At 38.1% G+C, this 12,514-nt stretch overlaps 1 protein-coding gene across 4 annotated transcripts in view; it reads left to right on the top strand.

Annotated features, from left to right (window-relative positions):
* The window catches only part of BBS9 (Bardet-Biedl syndrome 9), a 328,017-nt gene that overhangs the window by 270,380 nt on the left and 45,123 nt on the right, over positions 1–12,514 (top strand). For all 4 annotated transcript variants that reach the window (XM_075212581.1, XM_075212584.1, XM_075212582.1 and 1 more), the window contains one exon: positions 3,840–4,022. In XM_075212581.1, coding sequence (XP_075068682.1) covers positions 3,840–4,022 — 183 coding nt within the window. The remainder of the gene's footprint in view (positions 1–3,839; positions 4,023–12,514) is intronic.

Raw genomic sequence — 12,514 nt, 5'->3', positions numbered from 1 at the left:
CTGTGCACCAGACCTACTCACTACTGTTTAGTAAGAGTGGCACAGACAAGAATTTTGTTTTGCTTTTCCTCAATGTGGAATAATCTGCTTCTATTTCATGGGATCCACCTACTAATAAAGCAAGCTGTAAGCATAGTTAGCTTGACTCTGCTTGTGTGCCTGCTGTCGTAGGCCTCTGTACCCTAGGATACAGCATTCCCATTTATGCAGGGGCACACACAGGGGGGGGGGGGGTTTGGTTCGCCAGAAACCCCTCCCCTCCGCAAAGAACAGGGGCTAAACAGTGCCCCTACATAGCGGCACTGTACTGTACAGCAGCTGCGGCGCTGTCAAAGAAGCGTCCGCGGCGGTGTTGTACAATACAGTGCCGCCGAAATGGACCTACTGCGCATGCGCTGCAGCTCTCTCTCTCGCTCTCTATTTTTTAAAAAATCCTGCGTGCTCCCCTGTTATGCCCGAACAATACACAAATAAGCAAAGAACGTATTTCACATTGTAGTTCCTACTATAGTCTCAGTTCATGGCATGGACTGTTTGAGACACTTGCAATACTTCTGTCAATGCAAATAGAAACCTCCTGGCAGCATGTGAGAATGTTGTGTAGCTCCAAGAAGATCAAAACTGATAATCATTAATCACATTTGTTTTATTTTGTTGTTGGTATTTTTTATCACACTGTGCTTAACTCATTGTAGACTGATATCAACAGACACACACACACTTCTAACTAAAATGTGACTAGTATAATTCTTTTTTTATTTTTTTTTAAATAAACTTTTTTATTGGTTTTAACAGAGTACAAAGGTGAGAATCAACAATATATCAACAAATGCTGTGGTATAGTAGTTATCAACAAGACAATATTAGAGTGTAAAAATAGTGTCTAAATAAATGAGAGGAACCATAATATACCATGCGGTAACTTTATACTGAGATTTTTTTAGAGGGGAAGACGTACAGTGTTGGAGCACAAGAGTGATGGTGATATAATTCTATTTTCTTATAAATACTCACTGTAACAAACTCAAGTTCATAAAGTATGAAGAATAGAAACAGATACTGTGACATTTGAATTAGACAGAGCAAGATGAAGCGTCTGGTAAGCAGTTTTTTCAGAGGTTATCCAGCTATGTAAAACAAGTTTACTATCCCATTATTTTATGACCCCCGATCATAGTCATTTTTTTACATTTATTTCACTCGCTTACCTATATTGCATTTGAGCACTGATCCTGCTGCCTAAAACCACCTTAAAATGCTCAGTATCATCCACATGGTAATGATGAATTAGTTATTGGTTTCCATGTAGATCTCCTGCCTCTCTGATACACTTTAATGTGCTATATAAAATATATTCTCAAACATTTTGCACATTAGAGTGTACTAAAGTAACAAGACAACTGCGTTAACTACAGATCCATCCCATCTGTTACAATAACGACTAGAACAGGGAACTGATAGGTGAGTGTAAATTAGGAAACAAGCATTGTAAGGGGGATGTGGCTTTGTAATTTAACTGTAGAACACCTAGAAATTACTGGGATGTCTTTAAGGTCAATACATTTTTTACAAACTTTTAATAAGCCACTATGTCTATGTTTATTGATTGCAATCTGCAGCTATAGGAAAAATACAATTTTCATACATACACCAGTTATCCTGTTTGGCCACATTTGTGTGATTTGTTTCTGCTGCTCTAAGGTTGATAATTCAAATATATTGAAGTTTCCGAGCATATTGTTCCTAGTATATCTACTTCAGTGGGATGTCTGGAAGCTCTTGCACTAAAAGCATTGCACAACTTATAGAGGCTTTTTATGACCATGTTCTTGAACTGTATATGCTTTTAAAGTATTGCAAATTTACAATGTTAATATAGGAAACATTCTTCCGTTTTATACAACTCATCATATAGCCCAAATAAAGCACACTGTAAAGTGGAAAGATATGTAATACAGTTGTATCCCACTTGGGTGTTGTATTTTGTGTCACTTGTCTACAAAATGTTCCTTCTTCCTGTAACCTATTTCCTTCTATCTCTCAGCAGACATAGACAAAAAAAGATTAATTTCAGGCACATTTTATTAAATTACTGGGTTTTTTTTTTCTGGTCTTACCTATGAATGTTCTATATGTCATTCTATTTAGTGATATATTGATGTTCTGGAACCCGCCTTTAGAGCCAGTAATATAATAAAATAATCTCTTTGATTTTGTTAAAGTAACAGTTATATAGTGACAGAGAAGCTGATGCAGAGTGAGTTCTACACCAGTTTGCGTAGCGTATTTTACATGAATGCCCAGAAAAGTTTATTTGCGTGATTATGCCACATATGCCTGCTTGTGCTGGATAGGTGAAAAGGGATGGGGGCATTCTATAGTAGTCCAAGTGCAGTTAGGACATGTTCGTGCAGTTGAAAACAGATGCAGATTGGGACATAGAGACATATGTGCCTGAAAAAGCTGTATTATTTGCGGGTGGTCAGGAGCAGGTACATATAGCAGTTGAAGATGACGGCCCCCAGCACTAGCAAATCCACTGGTTATTGATTGCTTGCGAATGCTCCACCTATATATTATACTGTGTGCCTGTTTTTTACCAGACATGAGACAAGGGGCTAGATTTACTAAGTTTCGGGTTTGAAAAAGTGGGGATGTTGCCTATAGCAACCAATCAGATTCTAGCTGTCATTTTGTAGAAGGTACTAAATAAATGAAAGCAAGAATCTGATTGGTTGCCATAGGCAACATCCCCACTTTTTCAAACCTGCAGCTTAGTAAATCTAGCCCAAGGAGTTGTTTCTGCTGTATTAGAGAGATCCTATTGATGCCTAATAGCGAATTTATTTGTTGCAAATAAACAAAGTGGTTAAAAACAGGGGAGCAAGAGGGATGTAAGTGTATGCCGGGCGTAAACCAGGCACATATGCTACTGATACCAACCAGCACACATCTTAGGATACTTACTGCTTTGCATTTGGCCGCAATTGCAACTTTTTTAATGAACGTAATTTGCGCCTGCGGTCTGGGGTGCATCTCTGCATCAGCCCCATACTCTGTAAGACACAACTTCTTCAACTTTTACTAAGTTTTGTGTTGATATTTTTTCATATTTACTAAGTATTTTTTAGTCTTCTTCTTTTCAGCCAATGTTAACACGACACATATGTAGCGCAAAGTAGCACAATTGCAACCGTCAAAAGGCATTTCAAAGCTTTTGTCCATTAATATCACGATGAAAATAAGGAAATCCACTATTCCATAGGCGAACAATGTGAAATAAAAAGCTGTATTACCACCTAATCTGGTAAAGTTGATCTGCTCACTACTTTTAAGAGGTGGCCCAAGGGAGTGGGGGATGTAATCAGTAAAACCCAATAATTGTGATTGTGGCTCCTGATTGGTCCTTCTGCTTACACACCCAGGCAACAGCATCACATAGCCCAAGATTTTCTGTATGGGGCTGGTGAAACAAACACTGTAGCCCAGGGAACAGTGGCTGCACCCAGGGAACAATGACTGTACCTTACCTGGGAGTGCTGCTTTAAGAGACCATTACATTAGCACTGGTTTCCCCAAAAGTTATTTCTTGGTAATGGAACAATTAACTGTTTTTCACAATAATTTGGTGAAACCAAATACAGTATTTGATTTATCATGGTCATCTTACATGGGTCACTCCCACTCATATTCATTTTGTACTCTTCATAGAATAACTTCCTGTTTGTTCATATTTGTCTATATATCCCTTTAAAGTTTATTTGTGTCATCTTAATTATTTTGTAATCACATATGTTGTACTTCTTAAGCATCATGGCTCACTTATGCTCATTTTACAGGTAATCGGGATAGCAGATGCCGCTGAAGAACTCCAAAATAACCTATTCCGTGCTTTCACAAAGCTAAAGAGTGGAACACAGCTTGTAATTCTGCTGGTTGGATTGTGGCAGAAACTTAGTAAAGACCAGATGGGCATTTTGGAAGCCACTTTTTTGCCTCTTGAAGAAGATGGTCAAGAATTGGTAAGACGATCAAAGAGTCATTAATAATGATTTTCATTGTATATAGTTTCACAGGTACTTATTTTGAATAATGTTAGCACTAGTTGGCCTTTTTTATTTTTTTATTTAAAGTTTGTATACTTTACTGGATTATAATTGGTCTTGATCAGGTTTCTGTCTGATTTGATCTCAATGATACGTAACACATGCTGTCTATATGGACATCAATAAAATATGCATCAATTGCTTGCATTATTTTCTTGTGGTTGCTGTTGTGCTAGTTCATTGCAGTCTGTGTGAACAGCAAAGTATAGACAATGTTTTGCACCATCCCACCTGCACTTTTCTATTTGCCATGCAACCTTTGTAACCGGACAGGACAAGCAGCCTTAAATCTCCCTTGTATCCATTATTTTAACTAGACAGTGACCAAGGGCTAGATTTACTAAGCTGCGGGTATGAAAAAGTGGGGATGTTGCCTATAGCAATCAATCAGATTCTAGCTGTCATTTTGTAGAAAGTACTAAATAAATGAAAGCTAGAATCTGATTGGTTGCTACAGGCAACATCTCCACTTTTTCAAACCCGCAGCTTAGTAAATCTAGCCCCAAGTCTTCATTGTGCTTTAAATGCATTTTGTATTTTCACAAATATAAAAAGAAAAGTATAAGCCATTTGTTTTAAGCATATTGGGCAGGATTCCTATATGTCAGCCACATGTCATGTTTTTTTTTTATATTTACACAATATAAGAATATCAGGATTGTGTCATGTTAGATAGGCCAGACGTTAGTCTAGGCCATTATCTCTTGTCTGTAACTGATTTCAGCACACACTGCTGTATACCTTTATTGCTCACTGGAGTGTCTGCGAGTGCAGACTGATGCCAATAAATTTATGTATTGCAAATACTGCTTAGTAAAGGAAAATCTACTCCTGTTACACAGATTTGTTATAGAATTATCTGGAGAATCTCTGTAAATAAGAGGGATGTCATAACAAGTAATATTGCAAATATTTAATAAGGGAATGCTAAAACAATGCAGTTTGATATAAAAAGTAGCTGTTTTTGCAAGTGTAGCATATTTATGAGGATTTAAAGATTACAAATGTTGGGCTTCACAAACAGCATCAGGACTGTTAGAAGCAGGTTTAACCCTTTGCATGTCAGAGTTGTAGGAGAAATTTTTTTCTAGACATCCCAGGCTGATTTGTAAGATTCTGATATACATCAGTTTAGGCCTCATTCATATGAACGTACAGGTAGTGGATAAATAAATGGCAACACATGGGTAAATTAAGGTGCTCCAAGCATATTGAAAACAAGATGCGGCTCTTGTGTTAATTAAGCAAATACAATCCTAGCATGGCAAGCCAGTTATACATATAAATCCTGTTATTACCACCCAAACTGATATGTTTCCTGAACTAGAGTGTTCCAGAGGACTAGCAGTGGCGCACGCAGGGGGGGTTTCTGGGTCTCCAGAAACCCCTCCCCTCCACTAAAAAAGTGCCCTACATAGCGGCACTGTACTATACAGCAGCCACGGCGCTGTCAAAGAAGCGTCTACGGCGGTGCTGTATTGTACAGTGCTGCCGAAATGGAGCAGCAGCTCTCTCGGTTTTTGGTTTTTTTTGGGGTGGAGGGGAAACCCCCCCTTAAAAATCCTCCGTGTGCCCCTGACTAGAAAGCAGGTTTCAGCTTTCTTTGTATTATATATTCTTTAGTATTGGTGTTTGTTTCCATCAAAAACTATACTGTTAAGAAAACTCTACAAAAAATTGTTTTTGGCTGCATAACTTATATAAACCCTAGATATGAAACTGGGAAACACAAAAAACATAAAGCAATATGTTGTGCTGAGTACATAGAATCCATCATTTTATTGTCTTATGCATGTGTGTGCATAGTTCGTTTTCCGTACTTTGAGATGGCTGCTCATTTCAACATGGGGTACCCATTGTATATGGGAGGTTGGAATTGGGCATTTGGGACTTTTCCCTGCCTGAAGTTTGTATTTATTTGTTTGTTTTCCTTTGTATTTCAGTGGACCATTCATTTCAATTACAAATGAATGAGCCATTGAAATAAATTAAAAAGCTCAATTTTTTTCTAAATTGAATGTGTCAAACCAGTGCAAATAAGTTTAGGGATTTCCTCAGTGATTTACTAAATTGATCCTGTAAAGATTCCTTATTTTCTATATTTAATACAGGAGAATTTGGTGATTGCATTGATTCTGCAATTTTGATGATTTTTCTTTTTCTTTTTGGGAGGTTTGGTGATTTCTAAGTCGATTTTGATTTTTTAAGAAATGGTCATTAGCAAATCGATCTGAAAATCTCCCAAAAAATACCTCTATTACCTCTATTTCTGCAAATTATTCTCCGAAACAGGAGACAGAAGAAGTATTGTTTGTACTAGTATCCAGATTCTTTTAGTACTCCCAAAATAAACAAAAGCTTAACATGTTTTGTGTGTGACATAGGCAGTGATAGGTGATCAGAAATGCTCAATGGGAGACTAGTTGAAATTGATGAAAACATGTACAGATGGCAAACCTAACAATTCAAACTTAGTGGAAATTATAGTAACACATTAAATGTGTTAAACTTGATTTTGTTGAATTGCAAAATTAGATATACTGGCAGGCAATGTAATGAAGTGACAGTATGTTAAAGTAAATCAGATTAAGGTGTGGTTGTAATTGTAAACACATTAGAAGAGTCTCCATCATAAACCTCACTACATGTATTCTCACGACCTCCGGGTTGTTCAGAACATATGCAGCTGTTGCACAGTGGAGAAGTCTGCAGCTTCTCCACATACAGCGTAAACTCTGTCTGCCAGTTAATGCATCTCCCTTCTCTTCCTCAACAAAACATATTTACAATCATAACTGTGAAATGGAACTTTGATTACTTATAGATGAGTCGTCTTGTTACTAAGCAGAGGCGGGCTAGGACTGGGAGCAGGGGAACATCGGTCCCCCGGGCTAACCACTGTTAGGGCCGCCCGCCCAACCCCCCTCCTCCCCCCCGATGTAATATTTCCGCGTTATAACCGGCGCATCGCGTGTCATGTGATGCGGCCGACTGTGCGCCCCCCGGGCTGAAGCCTGCCAGCCCGCGCCTGGTACTAAGGGATAGATTTTCTAAACTGCGGCTTTGAAAAAGTGGAGATGTTGCCTATAGCAACCAATCAGATTCTAGTTATCATTTATTTAGTACATTCTACAAAATGACATCTAGAAACTGATTGGTTGCTATAGGCAACATCTCCACTTTTTCAAACCTGCAGTTTAGTAAATATACCCCTAAATGTTTTCTTGTGGTTCTTCTTTCTGATTTTGCATTTATAAAATTTGGTGTTCTTTGTTTTTCCATGTCATGAAGGTCTTTTAGAGGGTAACTAAACCAAAAGTACAATTAATTGTAATAAAGAGGCAACTTGTAATAATTGCTCAACTATTTGTGTGTATTAGTTTACATGGCAGAAATTCTGATACTTTGCATTACATAGTTAATTTGAAAAAAGTCCATCAAGTTCAACCTTTTTTAAATCCTAACTGTTAATTAAAAATAATGCAAAGCCAAATCCTCAGCAAGACAACTGTCAGCATAACCTCACGAGAGCAGAAATAAGTCTCCTGGCCTACAGATAGCAATCAGAATAATTACCTGCCTGAGTCATCCCAGTTATGTTAACATGTCGAAAAATAGGCTGACTCCTCTAAACCTTTTCCATTTCTTCCATGTCTTTCCTCTAGACAGGTACCCAAAAGTCTACCCCACATTAAAGATGTTGCTTATAGGCGGTAACATTATGTTTGTGTCTGGGTCTTTTGCCCTTTTCAGTCCAACATGTTTTTTTTCTACTCATCAATTTGTCTATTTTTTTGTACTGTATACATCAGTAGTTTGGATACTCTACTCACTTATTCTTCTTTACTTGGATAAGCAGAATCAGGTGGAATGGGAGACAGAATGTTATCTACTCGTGTATATGATGTTGTACATCTTACCTAAATTAGAAGGAAATGTTTTTTTTACATAATTTTCTGTGTTTTCTTTTTCAATAACAGCTCATTGCCCATACTTTGTGAAACATGGTAATTTACGACATACTGCTTATTGTAAATTCTCATTTGCTACTTGCTGCACCACACTCATAATTCTCCAAATTCTTAACTGTTAGTCAGACATCAAATACGTCTGTTTAGCCAGTGTGGAACTCATCTGAAATCTGATCATAATTTAAACCAGCAATTTGCAACAGGCAGCACTTCAGACATGTTGACAGTATACATAGAAGCTCCAATGTCAATCAATTAGGTAAACTAAAAACAGTTTAAAAAAAAATGCACTTAACTAAAGCTTTGGTGAATGAAAAAAGAAGATTCTCAGCTGTCTGCTTGTTTGTTCTTCAACCATTGTGTTGTTTTTTTGTTGTTTTATACTTTTGTTGACATAGTTTCCCAGCAGAGGAGAACCATATTAAGATGAAAAAGTGAATGCTGCAAAGATGCAGTAAATTCCTGTATTAGGAAAGTTCAAACCTGGTGATGTTGGAATGATAATGGGCTGGATAGGGTTAGACATACCTTCACGCTATGCCAGCCACATGGACAGAGAGGACAAATCCTTGCAGTTTTAGCAAGCCAGGTAGGGTGTTTTATTAGCAAAACAGTCCCAAGTTCTTAAAAAGAAATAAATAAAATAAAAATAAAAAAAAGGTTAGTTCGCGAAATTACAAGACATTGCAGTCACTGAGAGAGGTAAAATATATTGATTTTTTTTTTCTCCATATTGTAATCCACTTCATAGAAGAATGTAGTAATAACATAGACATTATTACTATTATGATATTTACCTGTCTATCAGTGATGCCCCTTACCTCTTGAACAAAACAATGGGTCACCACATTGGCAGGTGAGGAATATATATGTTTATGCAATAAGGCATAAATGCTACTGCCTCTGAACTAGTTGTATATTAGCCACTAAGTGACTTGACAGAGGGTAACTGATCATCTTCGCTTTCACACCTCACTATTATCCAGTATTTTCACAACACCTTTTCACTCTTGACTACATTCAGCCTCACCTTACTTCACTCTATCCCCCTGCACCCAAATCAACACAAACAGCGAAAACATGATCTCTACCCTCTCCTATAACTACCCTGTTCTGCCCTGATCTGACTATATCTTTATAAAACAGTACTCTCACTACAGCCCAAGTCTCCATATAAAATCTTCAGCAATCCCTCATCATCATTTATTTATGTAGCGCCACTAATGCCGCAGCGCTGTACAGAGAACTCACACCAGTCCCTGCCCCATTGGAGCTTACAGTCTAAATTCCCTAACATGCACACAGACAGACCGAGAGACTAAAGTAAATTTAATAGCAGCAAATTAACCTACTAGAAAGGGTTTTTTTGGGAATGTGGGAGGACACTGGAGCACCCAGAGGAAACCCACGCAAACACGGGGAGAACATACAAACTCCAGACAGATAAAGCCATGGTCAGGAATCAAACTCATCACCCCAATGCTGTGAGTGCCTGGTAATCCCAACTTTTGATAATTTTGTGGCAGTCATTGCTAGACAGTGGGTGGGTCTTTTTTCTAATGAGCAGAGGTCCCCTGCACTCATGATCTCCCTGTTAATGTGGAAACCAACTCAGGCTGTTAAGCGCTGGGGCTAATTGATTATTTGGAAAGGGGGCATACATTTTTTTAAATTATATATGTAATAAAAAAAAAAAAACACACTTTTAAAATAATATTTAATTGAATAAATTATACGCCAAAGCCTCATTCACGGCTTTATTAAATATAACATAAACTCTATTGTTCTTTTTGGATCTAATCTTTAGTCCACGTACATACAGACTCCCCCCCCCCCTCCCTCTAAAATGTAAGCTCTAACGCACAGGGTCCTCTACCCAATGTCTCTCGTGCGTCCAGTCTGTCTTCCTTGTTTGTTCCTGTCATGTCTGATGCTTAATTGTTTCTGTATGTTGTGCAATTTGTTCTGTTCATTGCATCCATGTATTTATTATTCTGCTCTGTACTCATGTATTAGTTATGTCTACTGTTTTCATGTATGTCATATTTGTACTTTATCATGCGTTACGGAATCTGTGGCTTCATATAAATAATGTTGATGATGAACCGCATGGAGCTTATATGCATAGTGCAGCACCACCTCTTGTTTCAAATCAGTATTGTATGTCTGCCTAGTGCATAGTGCAGCACCACCTGTTGTTTTTAAATCAATATTGTATGTCTGCCAAAGAATACTAGACTGTATTACCATGGTTTAAAAATGTTTTTTCAATTTTTCAAAAATTGTCCATGGAGAGATTCTGAGCTAATTTATTTTGATCTTGTTATTAACATGGACTCTTATCCTTCCTGCCCTTCTACTGTTTGCGCCAATCTCCTTGGCCTTCTCTCTTCATTATCCTTTCCGCCCTTCTCTGTGCCTGCCTACCTGATTGCGAGATGGATTAATAGCAGTAATTCTTCATCCTTATATCTGTGCGAGTGAGTCAGTGCTGATAAATGTCTAAACTCATTCTACCAGCTCTGTATCCTATGCAGGTGGCATGGATCTTCGGACAAGCAGCTATGTTGGGCATCCTGGTCCTCTTTCCATATCATTACAAGATGCTACTGTTTTAACATTTTTGCGTCCAAGGATGCTTCCTTTGGATGAAAGGTTTTGTACACGGCCTTGCCACAGTGTACACTAGGGACGGCTTTGGAATGCCACCATTGTTGCATTGTCCTCCAATTTGCATGTAAGAGAAAAGAGGATATTGTACTTAACGTTAAATATTTTTCTCAAAGTTCATTTGGGGACACTGTGTTCCCTCTCTTTGCGCTCATTGTTTTGAATACTATGTTCCTTTTTTGTGGAGAGTGGGTTTCTCTTGTCCTTCCTTTGCCCTACTGTTTGTGATTTGCTATTTTAACTGAGCAGTAGTTGGTGTGAGGGGTTATAGAGCGGAGTAGCTTTGGTTTCAGAGTTGTTAACTCCTAATTGCCCAGCTCCAGCATTGACATCTATATCTCCACAATTGCAGTGTCCCCCCAAATGGACTTAGAGAAATGGATTTAATGGTAAGTACCAAAAATACATTTTTTGCGCAGCTGTTCATGAATATAAGTCTGTTTGCCTTGTGCTATACAAAAACTAAGGGGAGTAGGAAAAAGGGGGTGGAAACTCGGTTTGCTGGAGTGTCCAGTGAAAATTAAATTGCTCTGCCAGCAATCGGCTGGAAAAAAAATTACTAGAAGCTGTACTACATTAACAACTGTAGTGCCCCAGATTGCCTGTCCTTGAATTGCACCCATTATGGCATGTGGTTAGACATAGGTAGCCACAAAAAACATTCATTGAAAATGTTTTATCTTTGTTTATTAAGGTTCTGCTTCATAAAATTTCTTGCCATACTCTGAAAATAATGCCTTCTTTATTAGTGATTGTAATTACAAGTGATTAATGAAGGCTTGAATACCTTTGTTTGTAGCTGTACTGTAAACATTTGGCTAAGCTGCACACTCCAGGATGTCACATTATAAGAGAGTACCTTATTTATTGCAATAAAAACTATCGAGAAAGGTGGGAATTAAATGAAGAGGCCATGGGTTCTAGACAGACTAGAAAACTTACCAAATAGTTGTCGCCAGTTAATTTACCACAAAAAGTGTAGAAAATAATTTATTGTGGAGGTTAATGACAATAAATAATGTTAACAGTTGGAGTATTGTCTACAACTTATTGCACAACACTGAAGTTACAGGATCATTTGAAATGCTCTGTCTGAGTAATCACTCATCAAAGGCTCTTATTTTAACTCTCTATGCTGTGCTTTTCCTCTGTAATCCTATTATATGACATACATATCTCTGCTGCGTATCTGTGTTTTAGACATTTGTTGTCGCCAATAAAACACTGCAAATTTGTCTCCAAAAAGTACATAGTCCAGTATACAGGCCAGAATGTCCAGTCATTAGTCATACCCGCTCTGGTTTCCCTGGCCAGCAAATAGCAAGTATTGGGAAACAATGAAAGTTGTCCTTGGATATAGCCTTATAGTTGTATTTCCTATCATAAGATGTAAATGTCTGTTTTAGTTAACTATAGGGTGAACAACTACAACACAACTTCCCTTCTGCTCCCTTTTCCAAATTTTCTTCCCTTGTGTTTCTAAATAAATAAACTTTGCACCATCATTGAATATAAAAACAATCTTTCTGATGTTGAGAGGGACACTATGTTGACAAAACTCAATCCTCATTCGGGGCCTGATTCATTAAGGCACACAAGACAAATGTAAATTGTGTTTTTTTAAAAAAAACTGTAGGTAATTTCAGGCATACACTCACAGGGCCGCCATCAGGGGGGTACGGGGGGTACTGTTGTACCGGGCCCGGGCTCACCAGGGGGCCCGGTACAACAGCTCAGCAAAGACTGACCTGGGGCCCGCCGCTGGTC

This window comes from Mixophyes fleayi, chromosome 5 (assembly GCF_038048845.1).
Source record: "Mixophyes fleayi isolate aMixFle1 chromosome 5, aMixFle1.hap1, whole genome shotgun sequence".
Taxonomy (NCBI): domain Eukaryota; kingdom Metazoa; phylum Chordata; class Amphibia; order Anura; family Limnodynastidae; genus Mixophyes; species Mixophyes fleayi.
Note: the sequence above shows the minus strand (reverse complement) of the source record. Positions and strands in the feature narration are given on the sequence as shown.